This window comes from Lutjanus erythropterus, chromosome 11, assembly GCF_056507025.1.
Source record: "Lutjanus erythropterus isolate fLutEry1 chromosome 11, fLutEry1.hap2, whole genome shotgun sequence".
Classification (NCBI taxonomy): domain Eukaryota; kingdom Metazoa; phylum Chordata; class Actinopteri; order Lutjaniformes; family Lutjanidae; genus Lutjanus; species Lutjanus erythropterus.
Genome location: NC_139327.1, coordinates 39,856,447 through 39,881,542, shown reverse-complemented (window position 1 = coordinate 39,881,542; position 25,096 = coordinate 39,856,447). Strand labels below are relative to the sequence as shown.

The 25,096-nt window shown below is 39.6% G+C and overlaps 1 protein-coding gene across 2 annotated transcripts in view; it reads left to right on the top strand.

Annotated features, from left to right (window-relative positions):
• The window catches only part of rabep1 (rabaptin, RAB GTPase binding effector protein 1), a 42,878-nt gene that overhangs the window by 10,953 nt on the left and 6,829 nt on the right, over positions 1-25,096 (top strand). The window contains exons 6-15 of one of the 2 annotated variants that reach the window (XM_084730110.1): positions 3,729-3,864; positions 4,826-5,004; positions 7,538-7,648; positions 9,828-10,286; positions 12,339-12,443; positions 12,581-12,697; positions 18,263-18,361; positions 21,127-21,267; positions 23,355-23,544; positions 23,782-24,943. In XM_084730110.1, coding sequence (XP_084586236.1) covers positions 3,729-3,864; positions 4,826-5,004; positions 7,538-7,648; positions 9,828-10,286; positions 12,339-12,443; positions 12,581-12,697; positions 18,263-18,361; positions 21,127-21,267; positions 23,355-23,544; positions 23,782-23,855 — 1,611 coding nt within the window. In that variant the 3' untranslated portion in view covers positions 23,856-24,943. Of the gene's footprint in view, positions 1-3,728; positions 3,865-4,825; positions 5,005-7,537; positions 7,649-9,827; positions 10,287-12,338; positions 12,444-12,580; positions 12,698-18,262; positions 18,362-21,126; positions 21,268-23,354; positions 23,545-23,781; positions 24,944-25,096 lie in introns of those variants that run through there. The other variant, XM_084730109.1, reaches the window with a different exon arrangement.

Here is a 25,096-nt window from a genome sequence, read left to right as displayed (position 1 = left end):
CCACATATTCAAGACAGGGAGACATGCTCCAGTTTCAGGGAGGACACAGTGCCTGAGACAGTGGACTTCTTGCTGCAGCCCATGTCTCCATCATTTAATAAGACAGATAATGATTTACTTCAGGTTACGGGTACTTCAGTGCAGTCAGGGATTGTAGGTGATAGAGGCAGTTTATTATTGCTAAGCATTCAGTGATACAACTGTGATGTGTGAGGTTTGTTTACATATTGACAGTTTTTACATATGATTAGGTTATGTTTACATAATGTTTGAAATATGCATATATGTTAACATAGCAAAAATCTTTACTTGAAACTTATCAACTAGATGACCTGAGGCTTGGAGTAGTGAGGAGGAGCTAGAGAGACCAAAAAGCCCTGATATCAGCGGCTGTGCTCTGAATCCTCTCAGCACTACTACCACCATCACCACACCCACAGAGTTCCCCGCTCCGCCTGCTGCAGCACAGAGGGCGGACAGTGCCCAGTCCGGCCCCTCCAGGCAGGTCAACAGAAGCACAAAGTGAGGAAGGGGCCCCACCCCCACCAGCGGCCCTCTGTGTTCCAGCAGGATGGGCTGGATGCCCTGCAGAAGGAGGAGGAGCATTTTCTTTTAAGCCTTGTACCAACCATGAAAAGACTGGATAACAGAAAACAAACCTTTGTTAGAATCAAATTTCAACATTTTTCCATCATTTAAAAACTGGTTTAATTTTGCACTGTACTTACTACAACTGCTACCACCACTACTACAACAGCTACAACCTACTTGCTCCTCCTCATCCCCATAAGGACATGAGGCCTCGATGAGCTCTTTCTTTTGCGTTTGGTCCTTGGCAGCATGTTGTGCCTCTCCCTGTGACGGGTTCACTTTTTCTAGCTTCTATGACACAGGGAACTGTGTCACAGTCTCGCAGGTTTTCTTTTGCCTGGTGGTATCCATCGTAAGGCGACTCCTACGATCCGGTCCTGCTCCATATTTAGCACATGGCCAAGCCACCTCATACATCCGTGTGTGATTTCCTCACTGGTGCTCCAGTTACCTGGTTTCTTGTACGATTAATGGAAGGAGATTTTGTTTGGCCAGAGCATCAGGCATGTCCATCTCAGGCATCCAAGCATCCTCGCCAACTCCCTGAACCATACAGCAGAACAGGCTTGATGTTGCTGTTACACAAAAGCATCTTTGCTTTAAGTCTGTATTGCTTGGATCTTCAGATGGAGATAAAGACTTGAGAGAAGGCACTTTGAGCCTTTCCCAGCCTCAGTTTGTTGTCTTTTTGGCCCCCGCTGTCCTTAGCGATGAGGCTGATCAGGTAAGTCTTCCACAAACTCAAATTGTTCTCACACATTGCTTGTGTTTTGGAGGTCTTGATGTTGAGTCCGACCTGTCTGGTAAAGTTGTTGAGCCTGTCAGTTTTAAGCTGTATGTTAAGGTGGTTGGTTGAAAAGAGTGCAAGATCGATCGGTCATTTTTCCATATCTTCATATCATCCTGACATTTTGTCAGTGTATACAGTATTTGTGTAAAAACTTGCTCCCACAACGTAGGCAGAGCGACACTATTCCCACAGCTGGGAAACAACACAAGCACACGCAGCAGCTCCACTTCAGTCCTGAGAAGATGCAGTTTTTATTCACTGACAGACTCAAAACTAAACTGTGACTACTCTGACCAGTCAGTAGTCTGCAGTTTGCTATCCTACCTGCATTTTCCTTCTTTTTAATTACTCAGTCCTGTAACTTTATCATCAGTACACCGTTTCTTCTTCTTATGAAAGCTGTTTGTCTGCTCAGCTGAATAGGAAGCGGACTCACCATAGGCAGATGCACAGATGCTCTGCGTCTCTCTGAAACCTGTCTGTACTGTGGAGACGGTACCTCCAACCTTATGGAGGAGTAGCTCAAATTATCCCTTGGTTAGCCTAAAATAGGCCTGGAACTGGGCTCCATCTGACAGCAGCTCTTGGACAAAGTGAAGATATTCACCATATTGTTATTTCAGATGGTTAGTGTCATGTACCCACATTCTCCTTCCCTCTAGAGCTGTCAAAGTGAGCGGTGACGGCAGGTCATCACTATTAAGCGCCAGAGCACCTTGCTAGCACCTTTCTGCCAGGTCAAAAACTTTATGTGGACATGATATGTGGTCTTTTTCCACTGACAGGCTTAGATTGTTGTTCTAAGTGTCTAAGATTATGGAAAGGTTCCCTACAGAGACCTTTTTAACACAGCCCTTTCCTACAGGGAGCGGAAGCAGTTATATCGATCTCTTCAAAGCAACCAGACTCCTTTGACAAAAACAGTAATTTTACCTCACAGAATCAGCAGCATCTGTTGGTCTTCAGAAGCACTGAATTCTGCTCAAAAATGCCTTGGAAGTCATTAAGAAGTCTTGATTTTAATTTATGAAGGTCTTAAGGTCTTGCTTGCTGTGTAGGTAGTAATGCTGGTTGTGAAATGTTTTGCCAGGTGATTGCAGACTGTCTGCATTGACATACATGTCTTACGGCTGGTTCACACAACATGCACGTGCATCCTCTGGAAAAAAATAGGTAAAACTCTGAATCTCTTGATGGATTGTGGCTGCAGCTGTGTGTGACACACACTGCTCAAGCAGGCTGCGTGGCTTCTCTAACTTGTTAATATAGGAACCGACAACAAAAACCAACACCTAACATGCATTCACTCAGGCATGAATCAGTATTTTCTTTCTTTTTTTTACTGTATTCATGTTGTTGCATTTTGCTGACATTGTTCTGGACCTCTATCATAGTGTGAAGTTTACATCTAATGGGCCTGTAGTTATTCATTTTTTTTTAATTTAATTATTATTATAATGTTAATTATAATGTAATTTAATAAATTACTATATCATAGGTGGATAACTATCATTAATGCCAACAGTTTTGATAACTGAGTAACTTAAAAAACAAGTCAAAATTCCCTGATTTCAATTTCTTCGATGGGATTTTCTTTCTGGTTGCTTTTGAGGACGTCATTTTGGGGGTTTGGGAAACGGTGATCAACATTTTTTACTATTTTCTGACACCTTATAGACCAAACAACTAATTGAATTATATATTAGAAATTTTTTTATATACAACTGGTAATTACGGACAAAATGTGATGTAAATGTGCTTTGGCTGTAATGATTATGAAACAGGTTTTAAATTAAATTGAATTAAATTAAAAATTAAAATTCTCGTGTGTTATGGAGTTTTACAGCGCGGTACAGTATTATTATTATTATTACCATACAGTGTTTTGAAAACGTACACACATGAAAAGTCAGCATTTTTTTTCTAGTACAAGCACAAAATAAAAAAGTAATATCAAAGTTTTACTGAACCTGATTGTATTTCAGTGTCCTAGGCACACACTTAACAGGTACTTGTAGGTGTGAAAAGTGGCAGTTGAGTGTTTGGCACGTTGGGATTTTATAAATAATATAATAAATGTAACATTGGGAGGTGGGTGCAAACCACAACTTAAAGATTCCTGATTACATGACCGCAACGTGACGTCTTTGAAAGTCATCCAATCTAATATGTTAATGTTGTGTTAAAAATAGAAAATAAAATTTTCTATAATATTCTGCAAGTTGTCTCTCCCTCTTTTTGCCACGTAAGAGCAGCCTTTCGTCACAAATATCCTGAGAAAGAAGTTTCAAAGATGAATTTAAACTTGTTAGCAGATAAATCATAGTTGTGTGTTTCTCATTTTCAGGTTAAGGAGCTAAATCACGTCCTCGAGGCGGAGAAGTCGTGTCGTACGGACCTGGAGATGTATGTGGCCGTGTTGAACACTCAGAAGTCTGTCCTGCAGGAGGATGCAGAGAAACTACGGAAAGAACTCCATGATGGTACTTTGTTGTACTTTTTTATTAGTTTGATAAAAGAAATAATGACCAGTAGAGTTGTCAGAAGAATTATTTGTCAAGTCGTTGCTGTTGATGTGACCTATTTTTTTTTTAGTTGATGTCTCAGGACAGAAACACTTCCCTTTTATCTAATGCTGCTGTCTGCATCAGTTCCATGTCTCGGTCACATTGCTGCTATCTGAGGTGTCAGTCAGGTAGAAATTTACAACTTGAAAAATCCTGATTCTGGTACAGCCATGTTACCATTATTATAAGGACTTGAAATCACTGTACAGGTTGACGAGACGTGAAGGCTTCAGAGGAAAACACACCAGCACAGTCCTGTTTAGATCCTTCATTAGTGATGAAGATCAGCAAAACAACTGAGTGACTTTAAAAGAGTAGTTGTTTAACATGCCTCCTGGGAAATCTGATCACTCACACCACTTTCAGAAGCGGCCTGAGCTGCGTGTGACTACGGCCTTTCAGCAGTGCGTACGCCGTGTGTCCCAGGCCGCACTGAAGGACTCCTTACTCAGCTGACACCATTTGGTTTGTTAGTATTAGGAATGTTCCTGGTGACTAATTACCCTGTCGCTTAAACAGAAATTTCAATTTAGACAAGTCTAGAGGTAAGAAAACACTCAGAAAACAGTAAAACTTGAGCACAGTTTAATAATTGATTATGTTAAACATGAGATGTGATCACAAGTGGTCGTTTTAATGCCACCTGTGAAGTAACATCCTCAGAGCTGTTCACTTATGATCAGATCACCCAGGTCAGTGTCAACACCAGGCGTTAACAGTCACAGTAACATATAACTTCCTGTATGACTGTGTGAAAGTTGGCCGTTTACAAACCACACACACATTTACATGCAGACTTGTGTCACTGTTTCTGGCACAAAAAAGTTTCTATAAGTAAACAAAAACTTCAACCTCTCTTTGCCGTTTGGTGTGTCAGTGTGTCACAAGCTGGAGTTGGAGCGGCAGCAGCACAATCAGCTGAAACACACATGGCAGAGAGCAAACGACCAGTTCCTGGAGTCCCAGCGCCTCCTCATGAGGGACATGCAGAGGATAGAGAGCGTGCTGTCATCAGAACAGCTCCGCCAGGTGGAGGAGATGAAGAAGAAAGACCAGGTACACACACACACACACACACACACACACACACACACACACAGTCCCATTATTACCTCAGTGTTATAACACTTCAGTTCACTTTACTGTTTGAAGTGATATAAAAAAGGAGACTTCTACGGTTCATGGAAATATATGAGTTCTTCTGTGTTCCGTCAGCAGATTGAGTCTGTGGTTTGACAGATAATTTAGTTCCGTCTTTCCAACTGAGACATGTAATCTTCTTAATAAAATGAATTAGTCGAGCTGCAGTGTGATTGGAAACGAGGAAAGGTCACCCAGAAGTCAGATGGCTGAATGGTGAGGCAGAGAATGTGAACTTGTTCATGACTTCTGACTTAAAGCACTGAACAAAACCCCAAAAAATCATCAAGTTAATCATCATTTGACTGAGTGGATGAGAGTCGTCAGGCATTTTCAGACCAGAGGAACCTTTCTATAGTTTTAAAAACAGTTGTAGGATTTTCTCCGTAAAATATGATCCGCTCATCCAACCCAAATCAGCAAATAAAGTCATCATGTTGTGTTTATAATGTTGTGCTTTTGTACAGTAGTCTTAATCAGTGAAGCCTGGGCTTCAGTCCATCATATGCTCCATGTAGCTAACATGATTCAGTCAACTGTAAAATGCCTCGTGTCTAATCTGCTGTCACAGATACCACTTTACCCAAAGTGAAAAAATTCTAGCCAACAAGCCTGTAACCACAATATTTTTGTGGAAACAGGTTTGATTTGGCGAAAATCATACTGTTGCTTATAAGCCAACTAATGAATCTTAGCTTTAGCTCTGTACCGCTAAAAGTTGAAAATTGATTGACAGGTGGATATTGGTAGAAATTGGTCGGTTCAAGCTTACATAAGCACATTATATTTTGTTTTACATTAAGAAATAATAAACTGATTTTTCATGATTTTGATAAAAAAAAATACAAAGAACTGGATTTTTTTTAGTTTTTTTTTTATATATTGTTAAATAGGTGTACAGTGTAGCTGGGGATGTGATCTAAAATGGATAAAAAGTTATTTTTCTTTTCATCTCAACTTTAAAGAATAGAATAAAAGACGTACAAATGGGTCACCCTAGTCGCTCACATGTTTTGAGGCTGAATCCTCAGCGTTTGATTCCAACCTGCTGCCCTTTGCTGTGTGCCCACTCTTTCTCTCCCCCCTTTCCTGTCAGTCTTCAGCTGTCAGAAATAATAAAGGCACAAACACTAACACAGACAAATGGACAGACAGTGAAGTCCAGGCTGGATATCACAGAAATAACGTCACTATACCAGCTACAAGCCGGCTTAAGTCACTTAAGCATTCCTGTTGGCGATGTGAATGCAGAAAAAAAAGCTCTGATAAATGTAGTTCTCAGGAGAAGAGCTCCCAAGTGGGCAGTTCCTCTCAGGGAACCCCCAGAACTGTTAGAACTAGATTCCACGGCTGCGTCACAAAGGCTGCGGCACGTCATCCGGAGCTGATCGCAGCCAATCTACACAGTCCTTGTGATTCCACCAGCGGCGCATCTGAGAAGCAGCTCTCCACTCTGCTCTGCTTTAAATACTCGCCAAGTCTATTTTTGACAGATTTATCTGCACAGAGGAGACACAGAAAAAGCAGAGAGAGAATCTGGTCAATTATCAAAATAAAAGACCCTGTAACAGACAGACAGACGGAAATAAAACTATTAAATTATGTAACCTGCTTCTCTGTTGTAGAAGCACAAAGAAATGGGACCAAAATCAACAAAATCTGAGCAAGTCAGCATAATCAGGTGTTCAAAACACTGAAACATCTCTGAAACACATGCAGCTGCGAGGAGAACGGATCAAAAGTCTGGCACAGACATGCCATGCTCGGTGAAATCAACCAGTTAGGTCTGAAAATGCCTTTTGGCTGTCGATCCATGTGGGACAGTTTGGATAAGGCTGTATGATTTGGCCAAAAAAAATATTTTGCGATTATTTTGACTGAAGTTGACAAACATTTTTTCTTTCATCTGGAGAACAAGATTATCAGGCCAGGTCATCTCTCCAGCGCCACAGTGCCTCATTATGATGCTACATGTTTTCTCACACATCTTTCCTTTTTCAAAAAATTGTGATTTGGTTCTGCAATTTGGATATTACACTTGATTTTATTGTGATTAATTGTGCAGCTCTAGTGATGTTGTGGACTGATGCAATTTTACTCTGTGTCCAGTATTGTAAAATTTGCTGTCATGCTGTATTTCCAGTTAATTTAAGTGGTAAGCTATGATGCCAATTTGATTCGACACAAGCTCATACATTAGGGATAATACTTGACACCAGAGCTAAGATGTGAAGCATCAGAATCATGTCTGTAAATGAGCAGGTAAATGTCCAGTCCAACACTACTGCAAACTACAGCTTCACTAATACACACATTAAGTTAATGTCACCCTGAGAATGTGAAGATTAGATTTTATAAGTATATCTAATAGTGTAAATCTGAGTAAATTTGATAGATGGAACAATTATGTGTTAAAATTGAGAGTAAACCTTTTTTTTCTTCATCCTAGGAGGAGGATGAGAAGGAGAGGCTGAGCCAAGTGAAGGAGCTGCACGAGGAGGATGTGGGAGACAACACCGAGCCTCTGGAGGATTTATTCCTCGGTCTGAGCGTCGAGGAGGTACGAGCATCATGTAACGCGATATGTCCCTCAGAGAGAACAGAGCAGGCCATTATCGTCTTACGTCATATTGTATTCCCTCTGAGTAATGTGATCTTCACACAGGCAACATGGCACCTTCACTTTTGTCCTTGTGTTTCGCAGCCACAAACTGACGCTGCTGTAACTGCTGGAAACAGCCTTTTGCTGTTTTGTCTCACAGCAGCGGGGATTTCATACGAATATTGTTTTTGTTGTTAAATTATAAACCGCTGAATGAGAAAGGTGACATGAGAAGATTTTTTTTCTCCTTTTTCTAATCTTGTTTTGCTCGGTGTGGCAAATTAATTTAGTCTTATATTTAAAAATGCTTCAGACATCCTGGAATCCTGTTAGCTGAGACTTCTCAGAAACACCAGACACATTGTTGCTGTTAAGTATAAGTGATGTAATAATTATATTCTTTGAGCTGCATTAACACAAACTGACAATGTACGGATTAAGCCAGATTTTAACCCCAAATTGGCCGTTTGACGTCCAGTTTAATTGAGATTAATCACCAACGATTGGCTGTTGGACGATTGGCTGGATTTCTTGCAGTTTGAGCGGGTCTGTGATCCGATTTCCCTTCTGCTGCCCCGGAGATCCATCAAACAGAGCTGGTGTTGATATTAAAGCCGTGTTTTTCATGTTTTTATCTTGAGATTGTGCTGTGATAAGATGAAGTGCTGGGAAATGAAACTGAATTTCACTGCTGGACATGAATATTATAGTGTTTGCATCGTCCAGCCGTCTGAGGCTGTTGAGGAAATGCTTGTCTATTTATTGTGCGTATATTTCACGTGATGCTCCTGTGGCTGACGGTTGACCACACAACAAAATAAAAGCTCAACCGGCCGATCTGCTCCCACAAATGAGTTTTTATCTGTCTCTGAAGTTTTTCTCCGTTTCTGAAGTCTCTGTCTGACATATTGACAGTATGGACAAAACAAGCATCTCCATTTTATTTGTTACCATGGTGACAAGTCTCCATCTAATAAATGCCTGAAAAAAAATGAGACTGTGATGACACCAGCGCCTTTCTGAAAAGTTCAGAGATTTTCAACTAGAAGCGGCCGCTGGCAGGAAGTAACTAATTAGAAATACTCACATGACCGTAATTAATTAATTAATTTTGGGTACTTGGATATGAAAGTCTGTACTTTTACTCGTAATTAAATATGCATTACACTGTGTCATCTACTTAGTTACTTTTAAAATCATAATTAAGTTCTGAAAACAATTTGAATTATTATCAAAATATGAATCTGGGTCTTTGTAGCCGTAAAGATATCTGATCACCAACAGGCCAATGAAAACCAGGATTTATACGGACAAAAGAAAAACACAATATTCATATAATATTAAGTTTTTAAAAAACAAACAAAAAAACAGTAGTTTGACTTGTAATGTTTTAGTAATGTACAGTACTTGTACTTGATTACAGATTTTAAGCGCACCATTGACAGCCACACAAAAAAATCAGTGCGCTCTGAAAAAAAGATGCAGCTCCCTTCCTTTAGGCGGCTTCATGCTGCTGAATACAATCTCTCCTCATTGGGAACAATAAGAAAAATAAAGCTCTGTGTAGAGACGAGCCTGAAGCGTACAAGTCATACACTTTGGTCGATTGCAGAGTTTTCTTGTAAACGAACAGAAGCATATTTCATTTATTCCTGAAGTCTAACAAACATGTTAAATTATTTTCTTCTTCATAACATTTTCAAAGCAGGTTTTGTAACTTGTATTGGTTACGTTCATGTTTAACTGTGTGCTGTCTGTTCCTTTCCTGCTTTAGTTTACATATTGCTGTTTCTTCACACATGACCTGTAAAGTATTGCATCAGTGTACCAGTGGTCAGATATGTCACATATGTATGATGTCATCTTCATGATACACATGAATGTGCACGTGCATCCTTAAAATAATAAAACAACTGCTTAGTAGCATTACTAAACATAAATAACTGGTACCTTTAAAACACGTGTGAAGTTAACACAACATACCAGATTAACAAGAAACGCATTGTGTCTGCACAGCTTGAAAAAATTTTCAGAATTAATGAAATATGAAACGGAAATAATCATTTCTTTTGTTGATGTTATTCTTGACATGATGGAAACTTTTTCTCTGGACTCTTATTTGCTCTTTGTCTTCCAGCCTCACGCTAACCACAGCGGCCACGGCTCCATGCACTCCTTAGACACTGAGGTGGTGGCAGGGGGCCCCACGGACCCTTACAAAGAGAACCTGCGGAGAGTCCAGTCAACAGACAGCCTCGGCTCCTCGCTTTCCGTCCAGCAGGGACTCGGCGGCCACAACCACAAAGCCAAGTCGGCCAGCCACTTGGACGAGTCGGACTTTGGGCCCCTGGTGGGGGCCGACGGGGTGACGGACAGTAGTTTTGGTGAAACGTCGTCCATCAGCTCCATCAAGCTGACGGCGAGTCATTTCCTGCTGACTAAGGACCAGGAGAAGGCCATCAAGGCCATGACGCCGGAGCAGGAGGAGACGGCGTCGCTGCTGTCCAGCATCTCCCACGCCCCCGACACCGCCTTCTTACCGCCTGCAGGCTACAGGCTCGTCAGCGACAGCGAGTGGAACCTGCTGCAGCAAGAGGTGCAGCTCAGAGGCTTTTACACAGAAGATTTAATGCTTTTAACACAGCATAGTGCTTAAATATAGTTCAAATAATTTATTGTTTAAAACAGGACATAAAATCTACACAGGAAGAGGTTTCCTGTGTTTTTAAGTGTCAGTTTTAACAACATGATTTTTACATCAGGGCTGCATTTATTGTCATCTAATCTTCTGATTATATTCTCACATTTTTAATGATTGTTTATTGATTGTAATAATATTTTCAGTTGAAGAACAAACAGACAAAATTCAGTTTTATGTCCGAGCAGGATGATGGATGTGTACGGTATCTTTAAAGGGTTTACCTGAGGTTTCCTGTGTGCAGTGGCAGGAAAAGAAAATCCATCACTTGGAGCAATTTCTGCAAGTTATTTTGGTAGTTTGAGAACCAGAGGGGTGTATTAGGAAGCAAAAATAAAGACCTAGCAAGGTATGTTGAGCCTAAAGCCAGAGTTTTGAATCTCAACAAGGCGGCTCTGGATCACAGTGACTATCTTATGGATGAGTTTCAGAAAAGTACCGACCCATAACAAATTATTTTCATGATGATATTCTCAGCTGAGGGAAGATGATATATATGCAAACCTGTTGAGTTGTACTTCAGTAATATCACCAAACAAAACTGCAACTACAGCTACTGTGCAAACTGTACATTGAGTACCACAGGAACCTACACAACTTACACAGCATGTCATCCATATGGTAAAAGAAGGATGAAGAAACAATGCTTGCACGCTGGCCGATGCCAATGTATGCACATATTTTCTCCACCTAATTGCAGAGATTCATCATGTCTCGCTTGGAATGGAATGAACTATTATTCTGCCCACTCTTATCATGACAGAAAATTTGATTAATTTCAAAATGAACACGTTCTCTGCTGACGGGGTTATTTTCACTCACGCCTGTTTCTCTTTGTTCTTCACTAATTCATCGTAATGATCAGGATGACGACTTAAATTGTGCAATTCAATTTATAGTTTCGCAAAAATACAGTTTTGCTCCTCCTCACATGTCATCATATTGGCATTTCAAGCTGATAATAATATTTCATTTAAAAGAGGAGAAGAAGAATTCATTTCACTTTGATTTGGCCAAAAACTAAAGTGATTTCCATGTATCCTTCATCATGGGACTGTGTCAGACATAAAATCAGTTCTGTGTTTAAATGGATCAAGTCTAATATGTAGTTGTCACCTTAGAAATAAATGTCAGGCTTTGAGTAATTTTCTGTCAGCTTTCCTCTCTTGCTGTATTAGCTGCAGTAGTTTTTTGATATTCTTTATAAATCTCCATTCTAACAACATGTTCCTCTCGACTGAAGCAGGTGGCTTGCAGTTGGTGTTTTTTGTGTGGAAAAGAGTCAGATGATGTGTCAAACACCCCTTTTTATGTGAATGTGCTCAGAGCCTGAAGAAGAAATCCTGGGTTGACAAAGCTGTTGTAACCTGTTATCTCTGAGTGGGGGTTTAGGTTTTGTCGAGCCAGCTCATCTTCTGCGCTCAGTGCGACACCTCTTTGAAATCAGCCCAGGCTGAGGGTGCAGATCTGCAGTGCATGTCTGATTCAAGGCAACAAACATTTACAGATTTTGTAAAGTGCCGTCCTAGCATTACAGTTATTAAGAAGAAATTAATGCAGGTGAAAAGTTTTTCAATCACAGCAGTTTAAGGTCTGACCACAACAGTTGCATGTGAGGTGTCATGAGGTTTGGAGAAGATGTCTGTGACAAAGACACATGTTAAAAATCCCAGGAACCTGCAGCTATTTTTTCCAAGAAATGGGACCAGATTCTGCAGAGAAGTCCTGCTAGGAAAAGAAGAATATAGCATTTTACTGACTGAGCACAACAACAGTTAGAAAACCGAAAGTAAACACCATGATGATCTCTGAGCTGTTTCAAAAGGTCTTTATCAGGCATTAGAGAAGTATCGAAAAACCCAAATATTCCATTATATTAGGTGTTAGGCAATACGTTATCGAATAATTATGATTAAATGTTTCATGGTGTCCTTGTTTGTCCGCCACCAGGTGAAAAATGCTGGCAGGAAGCTCGGCCGACGTTGTGACATGTGCTCCAACTACGAGAAGCAGCTGCAGGCCATCCAAGGTCAAGAGGCTGAGACACGAGATCAGGTCTGTGTCTCTGCTTTCAGTTTATTACCTTTGTTTGTTTGTTTTAACAACATGAAACCATAAGTTGTTTTTAGAAGCATGTTGCTGCATTTGAAATTGTTGATTAGAGGATTCTCCATCACTCGTCTGTCTTTCAGGTGAAGAAACTGCAGGTGATGCTGCGTCAGGCCAACGATCAGCTAGAGAGGACGATGACTGAGAAACAGAACTTGGAAGATTCGGTCAAAGTAGGCAACGAGGAAACTGCTGCTAAGGTTTGGACACAGTGAATATATTAATAACTTCAAAGCAGTGAAAATGAAATGACTCTGTTGACTCTGTTCCCCTCACATGTATCTGGTTTAGTGCTTCCTGACAGTGTTGACTCTGAGACTTAAAGCCTGCACTTTCAGTATGATACAATAGTCAATCCTTCCAGGAAGTTGTGATGCTGCGATCGCAACAATTAATGCAAATTCAGCCAATCCCTGTGAATTCTGCACAACCTTGCAATTTTGTCCACAAATTAGACCAATCATTGTAGTTTCCCAGGAGTTCCAGCAATCATAGCAGTCCCCCACACTAAAATCATAAATGTACGTCTTAATGAACTGTTTTTGTTTTTTACTAGTTTTTGTATTTTTATCTTTTTATTTTGTCACAGGTAGTGAAGAGGTTTATCATTGTTATTGCATTTTTCTGTGCATTTTCTTTTATAATTTTGTGCTGATTTGAGCTGGAGCTTCAAAAACATTTTGCTCAAATGTGGAATACCCTCAAATGAACTTCATTTACGTTTAAAGCATATTTTGTTAGAAGTTTTGTAATCTTGAGCCTGTTCAGTGAGGTTAGGTAGAACAGTTTCATTCTCACTGGAACGAGTTGCCTTTGATTTTTAATGAATTCCACAAAAAAAGAAAACACCTAAAAGCATTGCAACATGCATCGCATGCAACTTTTTGGAAAAGCTGCAGTGAAATCAGTCATTTTAGGCCACAACTTTCCCCCAAGAATCCTGCAAAATCCTGGAGGGACTGAATAACAACTGGAGGAAAATGAGACCTGTGGTTCATTATTGAAGTTGCTCTTTATGGTTTATCCTCCATTATATTCCCCATGAACTTTGCGGGAATGTTGAAAGTTCCCACAATGCTTAGGGGAATGTAAGGCAGGAGTTTTAACGCTGGATTCAGTGAGTTAGGAACTTGAGTCCAGTTATTTAACCTGTAGTTTACAATCTGGCTAATTATCACCATTCAAATCCTTTTCACACCTGCCTCATTTGATCCAGTTAAAACAGACTTCACTTAACGTTTAATGTAGTCACAGGTAAGTACTTCAGCACAGGTATTTTCCCTGATTAAGAGGTCAGGAGCTGTTCAAACTACCGGCTTATATCCTCCTCTGTGTGCTTTGTCAGATTTAAAAAGTATGTGACAGCGATCCCACAGTAATACAACTGTATGTCACACATATAAAAACGAGTTACCTGTCAGTCTGTAAAACTGCATGTTTCCTCCTCTTGGTTTTTTTTAGAGCACCGGGACTAAAATGCAACGTTTCTTTTCTTTCTTTTGATCTGGACCGCATGAACAGAACTACACGTGTGAAAACACTCTAAAAGTGTGACGGATTAGTTATGAGTAGTTTCTGTTTGCTTTGTACTTAAGGTTGTGCACAGACTTACTTGCCAGCCCTCATGGTTTTCCCAGGAGATTCCTGTTTCTCATTCCCCTCTCTGGATTTCCTCCCAGGGTCTCAATTCTCCAATATTTTTCTCAATTAATGAGAAATTTTCACACTTTTCTTTCTTTAACGTTTCTTTTTTCGTACGTTATGCTGTTTCTGGCTCTGTGCTGTGTGTAAAAGCCGTACGACTCTAAAGTCTACCAAAGTACGGCTGCACCAAATGTTGTTTCACGCCAGAGACACACGTGACACGGAAGAGAGCTGCTCACACTTCGTCCTCCTCAGTCAATAAGAGAGATGACAAGTGCTAAGAGAAAGAAATACTCAAGCAAATTTCAGACTTCCTGGAGAGAAAAATTGTCATTTGCTGCGTAAAGTTTTAAAGGAAAGGGGCTTGCATTTTGTAAGATCTGTGTGTCAATTTTCTCTAAGGGGCAGCGACAAAAAATTAATAAATTAATGAAAGAAAAGTGATGAATTTTAGTTTATGCTAGAGATTCACACAAGTTCAGGCCAGAGGGGCAAATTATTCTGCATTCCTTCCTGAGAGTTAAAAGTATTAAGATCAAAATCCTGCTGCAGTGCAGGCCTACTTATTATTTAAAAGTCACCACGACCCCCTTCTTTGGTTTTTGAAATCCTCCTTGTTTTTGAGGTATCAAGGTTGGTGCATATGGATGTAAAGTAAAAATTATCACTGGATTGCTTTGATACAGAAGAAAACTTTAAAAAAGTAACAAGTCTCAGGCAAATTCTGCAAGTGAAGTGTCTTTTTGACTAAAAGTGTATTGGTGGCATTTATTGGAAACAGACAATCAAAGGTAATGATATCTTCATAATGTTAAAGTCGCACTGAATCTAAGCGGGACAAACTTTAATAAGTAATTTCTTCCTCTTACCTCATGCAGGATCTTTACCTTATTTCTCCCCCTCCTTCACTCTCCAACGCCTCTCCTGGGGTTCTGCTCAGTTTGAAAACCCCTCAGAGGGAAAAAGAGAACTGGCTTATAATTTCGTATGTGATTAAAGACATAATCAAGTATTAATGCCGGTACAGCCCCTCACATCCAGCTAGTTAAACACTGAGTTCCTTGGTTGTGAAACCTGGTCCTGCTTGGCTGCTGTTCATTAAACCTACGTCTGCTACATCAGAATCTTTTTTTTTTTTTTTTTTTGTCGGCTATCTGCCAAATGAAGAGAACACAGTACTTCAGAATAATAATCTTAATAAGTAGTGAAAGTGTTGACTTCCTGTTTTAGAGTGTGAACAGAAATGGGAACCATCTTTGTGCAGGTGCATTACTTAAAGTGCAGCTTTGCACCAGCAAAGGCACAGTGAGATTTTTTTTTCATTTTCTATTTTGATGACAATATTGATAATTTTGACAAACTTAATACATTGCACACAGTTCATCCAAACCCTGTGCTGTGTTTATCGCTGCAGTTCATGTAAATGCATCTTCACCGTCCTCGCCAAAGTCACAGATACCCTTTTTATATATGATTTGCTTATATGTTCACTGTCTTTTGCCAGTTATAACATCTGAATGCACAGTAAGAATATAGTTTTATTCCAATTGTAAGGATGCAGCCAGTTGTTACCAGTTACCAGTTGTAAATATCAGGAAAATCTGAAAAGGTGAAGGCTCAAGGTGACATATTAAAATAGATTTTTGTCCAACTAATTGTCCTCTGATTTTTTGTTAATGCTTGTGCAAGATAGCTAGACACAGAATAATTGCAAAATAACCACCCAGAGTAACACATGTGCTCTTGTTCATGTCAAACCGTCCGTTTACATCTTAGTATTCAAGACAGTTTGTGCAGAAAGAATTAATCAGGAGTGACACTGACCTTCAGAAGGCCACTCCACATAGAAAACAGAATAAACTGCAAAAAATCATATCACAATTCTCTATACGTCCATCAGTCCTGTCTTTGTCCAACAGTGGCAGGTTACCAGGGCAACAGCCGTATGACTCATCCTCTTTACAACAGGTCTGACAAAACTAGTGCCTGAAGCATCATATTTTTTATTCAGCAGAGCTGTGGGTGCGGTGATGGGCAGGATGTGGTCGAGCAGAATTGTAAACTGCTCATATCCGCTCTGTTTTTCAATTTCACGCTGCTGTGACCACAACAAACCATTTCATATCAAACTATTTGTTGATGGTTAACAGGATTATTATAAGGTATTGCTACTACAGCGTGTGGCAGTAGTGGACTTGTTGTTGCTTGTAAACACAGTTAGGGCTGCAGCTAATAGTTATTTTGATTATTGACTGACTTGTTTCTTATTGTCTCAGTTGATTCATTAATTGTTTGGTTTATAAAATGTCAGAAAATAGTGAGAAATGCCTGCAACAAATTCCTGACACCCAAATATCTTGTCTGACTAACAGTCCCAAACCCAAAGATGTTCAGTTTATTATCACATAAGACAAATCAAAGTAGTAAATGCTCATATCTGAGAGGCTGAAACCAGGGAAATGTTTGCACTTTCAGTTAAATGGTATTTGCATTGGAGCTGATGTGGTTGGCTTTCATTGTTAATAGTCCATAACGAACTTCTTACACACCCTCTAACAGTGTGTCATAATGGACTCTTCTTTATTCCCATGTTCTCCCCGAGTGCATCACAGTCCTCCAGCAAAGTAAATCACTGAGGTGTCTCAAAATCTGCCATAAAATCTCTGCACACGTGAATGCACTGTTCACTGTACATGAAAATACAGTCCAGAGACTGACTTGAAAGGTGATTTCTAATCTATTCTTAAACCTACAGAGTGTGACAGCACTTTACCTTAGCTCTGCCCCATTTAGCATCTATATGCAACATAAAAAAAACATTTAATCAAAAGATTATAAAGCACTGAAGTCAGGGTTCATCTATATAATCCCTCACAATACTTGAATTTTAATGTGGTGTTTTCAAGGGGCTTGAAATTGGCAGTGCATTACTTTGATAATAGATCCCTCTCTGATTTAATAGTTTGCTTTTTAAATAACAAAATAAAATAAGGCAGAGAGCCTAATTGCTTTTACATTTCTCACAAAATGAAGAAAACTCCACTCGAGTCTCACTTGCCACTCATCACATGTAGCTACAATTTGTGTGATCTGTCAGTCAAGAAAAAGAAAAGCATTTCATTGAAATTATTTGTCTTATAATTGTTTGAGTGATTAATTTGCACTGATTCAGTCAGGTTATATAGAGTCTACTTACAGACAAGTGATACATTTTGAGACATGAAACCTTTTGTCACAAGATAAACAACACTTTCTTTTTGCATTAGAGGTTTTCTCAGTGTGTCACAACAACTTTTATCAGTTCACACACCCTAGTGTAATTTTACCCAGAATTTACAGCTACAGCAAACTGATGTCACAACTGGTACGAACACTGTGGTTCATCATGTTGCCTAAAACAGGAAGGTCAGCTGTCCTCACAACTGCTAAGTCATGTTACAGAGAAGTCTCAGAGCTTTAGAATTGACCTTTGATTGACACTTTATAATCAGCTGTTAGGTTTTACTTTAATTCAGGTGCTCTCAAATTTTTTGATTAACGTATGTTGTTTTTTATTAAAAATTAAAATTAAATTAAAAACTAATCTCTGTTTAGTAAAAGTTTAGTGACATAAACCAAACTTAAATAAAGTTTAATCAATATGGAGATGCTTGCTTACCCAGATCAAAATAAATAAACAGAAAAAAAAAGTGTGTTGTGTCGTTTGCTAGCAAGCTAAAAAGTAAATTGGAGTTTTAAGGATTTGATGCAACAGAAATCTAAGTTTAGAGAAAAAACTAAACTGAGGTTTAAAGAAAGGTTTAAATTTAATCTTTCTTAATTTTAAGTTAGTTTACAAGTTTGATAAAACATGAATTAATGTTGAATCACGATTTTCTTCAGGTTTAAAAATTAATCCATGTGGGTGCGATCCAGCCTCAATGCCTCTTCACAAACTTTATTCAGCTATAACACCCAGTGAAAGTTTCCGATCTTTGCGGTGATCTCTGTAATGCACAAGCGTGAAGTCTACTTTTTGTCTTACAGCATGCATCATGTATATTTAGTATTTCTAACTAAAATCTAAACCCCTTTTGTAGGTTTTCTTTTGTCTTAATGCTGTTTTTTGTTCTGTGTTGTAGGTGTCTGCCCTCCTGCAGAGAGTCCAGGAGTCAGAAACGCTGCTCAGCACACTACAACAGGCCTTCAGTGAGGCTAAGAGGAACACACAGGAACAGATGGTGAGCAGCATTTTCTTCCGTTAGCTCTCTGTTGCTTGTTCTTGCCAGCTGTGCTTGGATCTCCAGTTCCTTCTGATGTCAGAGTCTGTTAGTGTTGGCAAGGCCGTATGAAATAAGCATATCAGTGGTATCAGTTCTAGCGTGGTTATCGGACATGCAGCCAAACTCGAGAGGGAGAATTGCAGCTCTCGGACGCTGCTGTCTGTTAGTGTTCTGGATTTACTTTTCTCTGCCTCAGTGACAAAAACATCACTGTTCTTCTCTACCACAAATATTTTCTGATATGTTGTAGATCTTGGCTACAAGATTTTGTACTTGTGTGTAAAAATGGAGTTCAATCAAAAAGTTGCACATTTATCACAGGAGAATCATACAGATTTGAATGTCACTGCACTGTATTGCTAAGTAAAGTAGGGTAACATATAATAAAAGCTAGAGTTGGTGATTTATTTTCAGTAAATTTCTTGTTATACTGTGCAGTCTTTGTGGTGTTTGGTTTGAGATGACTATAATGCACAAGCATGAAATTTTATAGTATGCATGATGCATGTTCAATATTTCAAATTATAACCCGCAGGGTTTTCACAGGATGTTTTTGAGACAAAGGTGCCAAACGCTGGAGAACGACCACACTGCACACAGTTCAGAGTGCCTTGCACTGAAGTAACAACTACACCTTTTGATTCTCACCTTAAGGGCAGAAAAAAGAAACTGGAGAGAACAGGGACAAAAGGACACAGAGCCTGATATTAAACTAATATCATGCATTTTCCATAAATATATTGATATAAACAGAAGAAGAAGCACTAAACCGCGATAAAAAGGTTTGTCCTGTTTGTGAAGTAATACAATTAGGTATTGATCTGGACTCACTGGAGCAACAAGCTATTAAAAAAAAAGTGCAATTGTTTTCTTTTCTTTTAGCTCTTGGCTACAGAATTTTTTACTTTTGTGCAAAAATTATGTTTAATTAACTTTGTCCAAAAGTTACTCATCCACCTCAACAGAAATGTTCAGATTTGTGCACTGAACATCACTTCTCTGTACAGTCTGACAGCAGTCAGTAAATCAAATGCTCTGACGAAAAGAAAAAAAGAAAAAGAAAATAATCTGGTATCTGTGGCCGTCACAGGCCTGTAACAAGTATAATACCCTGGAAAGCAGTGCTGCTATCTTTAGTGTGATGAGGTTGATGAGGTTCAGCCTCAGACCAGCCAATTTTAGTTCACTATCTATTACACTGGAGATCTGCTGTTTAGTTATAGCTTCACTATATAAAGCTGCCACTATAGTCCACTATTCTCTGACTGCTTTGGGTCGTGATCAGATAATCTGTGGTTCTTGAAAGGGCATCTTGCAACAACTTGAGTGAATAATGCACATTGATTCAAAGAACAACTATGAAAAGACTTCACAGCAGAGAGGAGGCTTATCAGCAGGGATTTTTTTTTTCTTCTGGCATCATGATGAGCAACATGACCAACATCACATCCAGAAAACTAAACACACAAATGGCTGCTTATTAAACTTGTCAACTCATGGAGGTTGTAAACAAATCCACCTACTGCACTTTAAATTACTTATTAAGCATCTCAAAATAACAAAACACATGCTAGATTCAACTCCATCAACAGGATTTAAAGCCAAAACGCACCGTTCTCAACCACAAACGAGAGAAAAGTTTGGGCCACCTCTAATAGTAATACAAACAAAACCTAAAACCAGTTGTCAGCAGCCACATAAAGCAAACACTGTAATCCCTTAAATCAGACGGGCTGCTGCAGTGCTCAGTTTTAGGCGAGTAATATCTTGTCGTCACACAGACACACAGATTCCTGGACTCACTGCAATTTAATGTGACAGTCTAAATGTTCTACTTATATAATTACTGTGTTTACTGACACTGTCACCGACTCAGTAACCAGCCCGGTCCAATGGGAACCTTCCTGTTTTTGCAGATTAGCAGGTGGGATTATTTCAGTTGGACACTTTCCAAATCTAGTTTACTGTTGCTGGTCTCTCCAACGTTACTCCAACGACTCAAACCTAACGATATTTAATCTGAAATGATATAAAACAAAGAAAATCAGACAGTAGTCAGATTTGGAGGAAGATAGATCAATTATCCAAGTTGTTCACATCCAGTTTAACCCTAAAAGAATAAAAATCACATTTTTAGCAGTAAAAAGAAATAATTGCATAACATCACTGTTACTCACAGCCACAGATATTTGCTGACACGTTGGATCTCATGGCTACAGGTTTTTTTTCTTGAAATAATGAGGTCAAATACATCCAAACGTTCATCAACCACAACAGAAATGCACATATTTGTACATCACTGAAAAAAGTCCCATATGCATTGCCAAGTAATGTAAGTGCACTTATTTTTTTTTTCTCACAGATTGTTTTCCAAACTGTGAAGGAGAAACATGCAGATTTGAGACAGACTTCTCAATAATGAATGTGCAGCTGCGAGCTGTATCACACCACATACTTCAGTGTGCCTTTTAAAGTCTTTGCAAACAAATGTGTCTGCCAGAATAGTGAGGTGTTCCTTTAGCTGCATGTTGTTTTGATCTAAAGAAATATGGATCTTCATACTGTCATGATGTTACACCTTGCAAATATGTGGGAGAGTCAGATGGAGAGTGGCTGGCCGGTGAGTCACTGCTCACCATGTGTGGAGACGCTGCTGGTTCCATATGACGGACAAACTGCCACGTGATGCGGTGGAGTGATTTATTTTGTCTGTTTTGTCTCAGGCGGTGCTGCTGAAGTCAAGGGAGCAGGTGGCAGACGAGCTCAGCCGACTACAGAGAGACAACGAGAGCCTGCAGGGAAAACACAGGCTGCACGTAGAGCTACAGCAACAAGAGGACTTCCAGATGCCCAACACTGTGGAAGTATGTGAACCCAAACCCATCAGTCGCAGGGCTCGGAATCAAACCTCAAAACTATCAAAATCAATCAATCCAAGTCAAGAGTTTTCATCCAAATGTGTCGCAAATTTTAACAGAATTTTGAGTAAATCTGCAAAAGAAAATGCAAATGAATCCTTGTTTCGATTAGAGGTTGACACAGGAGTGGATTTTCACTCGTGTGTCATCCTCCTCCCACAAAAATACTCCTATACCGTCCCAGTCCTGGAAGAATGACTCCTCCATCATTTGACCTGTTGTTATTTTGACTCCTACTCCCATTGTCTTTCTTCCCTGTCCTGTCCCAGACCTAATACAAATACTAAATACTGAATACTAAAGTCGATTCCTGGGTAAAAATGTCAGCTTCTAGATTAGATCCACTACCGTCAAACGATTATTAAGAGTTGGTTCATCGTCTTCTTCAGTGAGTGGAGCACACAGTGTATTGAAAGTGTTCAAATGTAGCATTGAAAGCTCTGGAAAAGCTGGTAAATGGACTTGGAGTCTAGATTATTTTGTCACACATACTGATCCCAAGGTCATGAGTGGACATCCGGGCTCAAATTCCATGAGTATAATTTGGGTTCACATGAGGAGATGCTTCTGGGTGCATTCCATTTAAAAACCATCACAGCATCACCAGTGGTGTCTTCTTGCATGCCTCATAGAGAGAGGGGAAACTGATGCTAAATTATAGCAAAGTAATCCCTGCAGTGTGACGGTCAGAGGCTAATTGCTTCAGTGGTAACGCCTTTGTGACTCCACTAGCTTACTTTCAGTGATTAATGGCACCACTGTTCATGTTGAGCGCTCTGACAAGGTGAGATTACAATCTTTTTTTACAACTCTGTGCTCTCCTCCCTCAAACACACACACACACACACACACAATCTCCTCCCACACTGTTACTTGTTGCTCTTGGCCTCTTGCTGAATTTTGCTCTGGTAGTATATCTGGCAGCAGAGTGGGCCCGTGCTTTAGTGGAGGTGGAGTACCACTGATGATCCAGTGACATTTTCGGCTTGTTGGTGGTTAAACACGCTGCTCACATAACATTTAAATTTGTATTTACTGTGTCAAGATGCTGAAAACCATGTTAATACAAGGCAGAAAGCCTTAAAGCATTTATCATCAAGCTGCTGCAAGTACAGAAAGATGTCATGTCGGACAGGGTTTCACCTGATATTCTTATACTACATTTGTGTCTCAAGTCCTTCCTGATTTCTTAGTTGCTTCAAGTACGTTTCACTCTGGGGATTTGCTAAAAGGGGTTTCATCATGAAAACCAACACCTGACTGCTCTGACTGCAGCCACTGGCACGATGGCATCATTCATCAGTCCAGCCCTACACTGCACAGGTGGCACATTTTCTGTTGACACTCTGACATGTGTGTGCAAGACGGACGCTGCTGTCACGCAAGCGCGATGTTGACATGACATTCTAGACTACGGATTATTTTTCCACTTTCAAAACATTATCTCTTGAAAGTCTCTCCTTTGCACAGGAAAAATCTTTTTGACTTTCCTCGATGCTGAGCGTGCTTTGTTTGCTTTGTTAACTATGTTATCATGTCAATTGCTGTTTTCACTGCCAGGCGGTAGGGGATGCTTTGATACATCATCTGTCAAAAAAAAATTGCACTTTAAGAGGATGGGAACTCCTGGAATGAGCAGCAGAAGAAGAAGGTTGTGTTATTTAGCATGAAAACATCGGTGCTCAGCAGCAGAACTGCAGGTCATAGAGTCGCGAGGGGGGAAAACAGTTTCCTCCTCCACATAAAGCACCACAATGCATCTTCTGAGTCAGGGCATCACAGAAGTCACACTCAGCAAAGGTTTGGATGATGTTTACCACGTTTACATATGATGATGTTCACAGTAAAACATCTCAATGGACGATGATGTCATTACTGGGTTTAATATTAATATAGAGGTGTGTGTCATCAGCATAAAATATCATGTTATGTTTTCACCAGACATCTGAGAGAAGAAAGTCTGCAGACTCCTTCCTTTTGCTTGACTCCTCACGTTGATGCCCGTAGTTTAATGTAGTGTAATTCTTCTTCAGGAGCTACATGGCCTGGTGTTGCGGTTGCGCGAGGACCTGGTGGCGTTACGGACGTCTGCTGATCACATGGAGGAGAAGCTGAAAGCTGAGATTCTGTTTCTGAAGGAGCAGATCCAGGCGGAGCAGTGTCTGAAGGAGAACCTGGAGGACACTCTGCAGCTGGAGATCGAGGGCTGTAAGGAGGAGATAGGTGAGACTCTGATAATCAACTTAAACTCTCCAGTCAGATCATTGATTAACCATTGATCAGCTACATGGTAGATGACTGATAAATCATTTTTTGTGAAACTTCAGCAAACAAACTTTTCCGAACTCTTATCTTCTTTGAGGATTGTTCAGGCGTACGAATCTTTTCATCCTCTGGTCATTTTTTACATTCTCTTCTGTTTCTGCTTTTGTTTCTCCTCCATTGATCACTGTCATTCAGACATCTTGGAAGGTATGACAAACACTTTGAATGAGCACACTTTAACTGCTTGTGTGTGTGTGTGTGTGTGTTAATTAGCTGTCAGACTAATAACTGTAGTGATCCTACAACAACAGTAGAGCTTTCCCTCACCTCTTCTGAACTGTCTTGAAATGGCTGAAATGTGCATTAATAGATAATTCACCTTACTGAATGTTGTCCTGCCCCACAGGTTGGTCATAACGTGTTTCACTGTAAATTCAAATATGATGTCCTGTTGATGAGTAATCCTACTGGGCAGCTTGGTAAAATAGTGTGTGTGCACTCACAGTCTAAACCTTACAGATGTGTTACAGTCACCTGTTTGGAGCTTCAGCTCACTGGTCACTTTACACACAGTGTGATGAAACATTTGGTGTCTCAGTGCTGCAGCTAACAATTATTGCAATTGGCAAGTAAGCTGACAATAATTTTTGCAGTTTATTTTAATCAGTTAGTTGTTTTGCAGAAATGTAAAAAAAAAAAAAGTCTAATAAGTTTTGAGAGCACAGTGGATGAGTCCTGTAAGACCTGTAGGAAACACTGCAGCTAGGAAGCTCATTGACTCATATTTGTCAAGTGTCGATTATTAGTCTTCAATTAAATTAAATCAGTCATTTTATGCAACTTAATCAGGTTCACGTCACATTGATTTAATTTTAACATTAGGAATTATAACTGTGTACTGCCTAGAAGAAAAACATGATATAATAATAAATAATTCCAGCACAGACTGGATTTCTGTCATATTAACATACTTAAGCCAGTGTGATATATGATATGATAAACAGGTATTGAATTAAGTTCTAGATGGTCTATATTCAGAAAATGTTTACGTTGCAGAAACAGGAGCCAGAGATTTTACAATTTTTATATAAAATACTTTGTTTATTAAAATTGTTACCCATTAATAGATTGATAAGTCACTTATTCGAGTTTCAACTCGTTTAATCATAAAAAAAAATAAATAGACAAAAAAAAGTCCCTTTTGAAAGTTCAAAACTTAACATAAAAAACACATTAAAAGTACTAAAAGGTTCATCTTCATTTTTGATGCTAAATGTGAGAGTTGCCACCTGACAGACTCAGACAAGACGTTGTCTGTTATCTTGTCTTTAAAAGTGACCAGTGAGCCGAACTCCCCCCCCCCCCCCCCCAAAAAAAAACAATCAATGTGGCCATGAAATGTTTCATGTTTGTTAGTGTTGTTTTTGTTGTAGTTTAACTGCGGCTCGAAGCCTCAGCCAGGCTCGTAGCTTCAGGGTTTGTAGATCTCCTCCTGTCTGTTTCACACAGC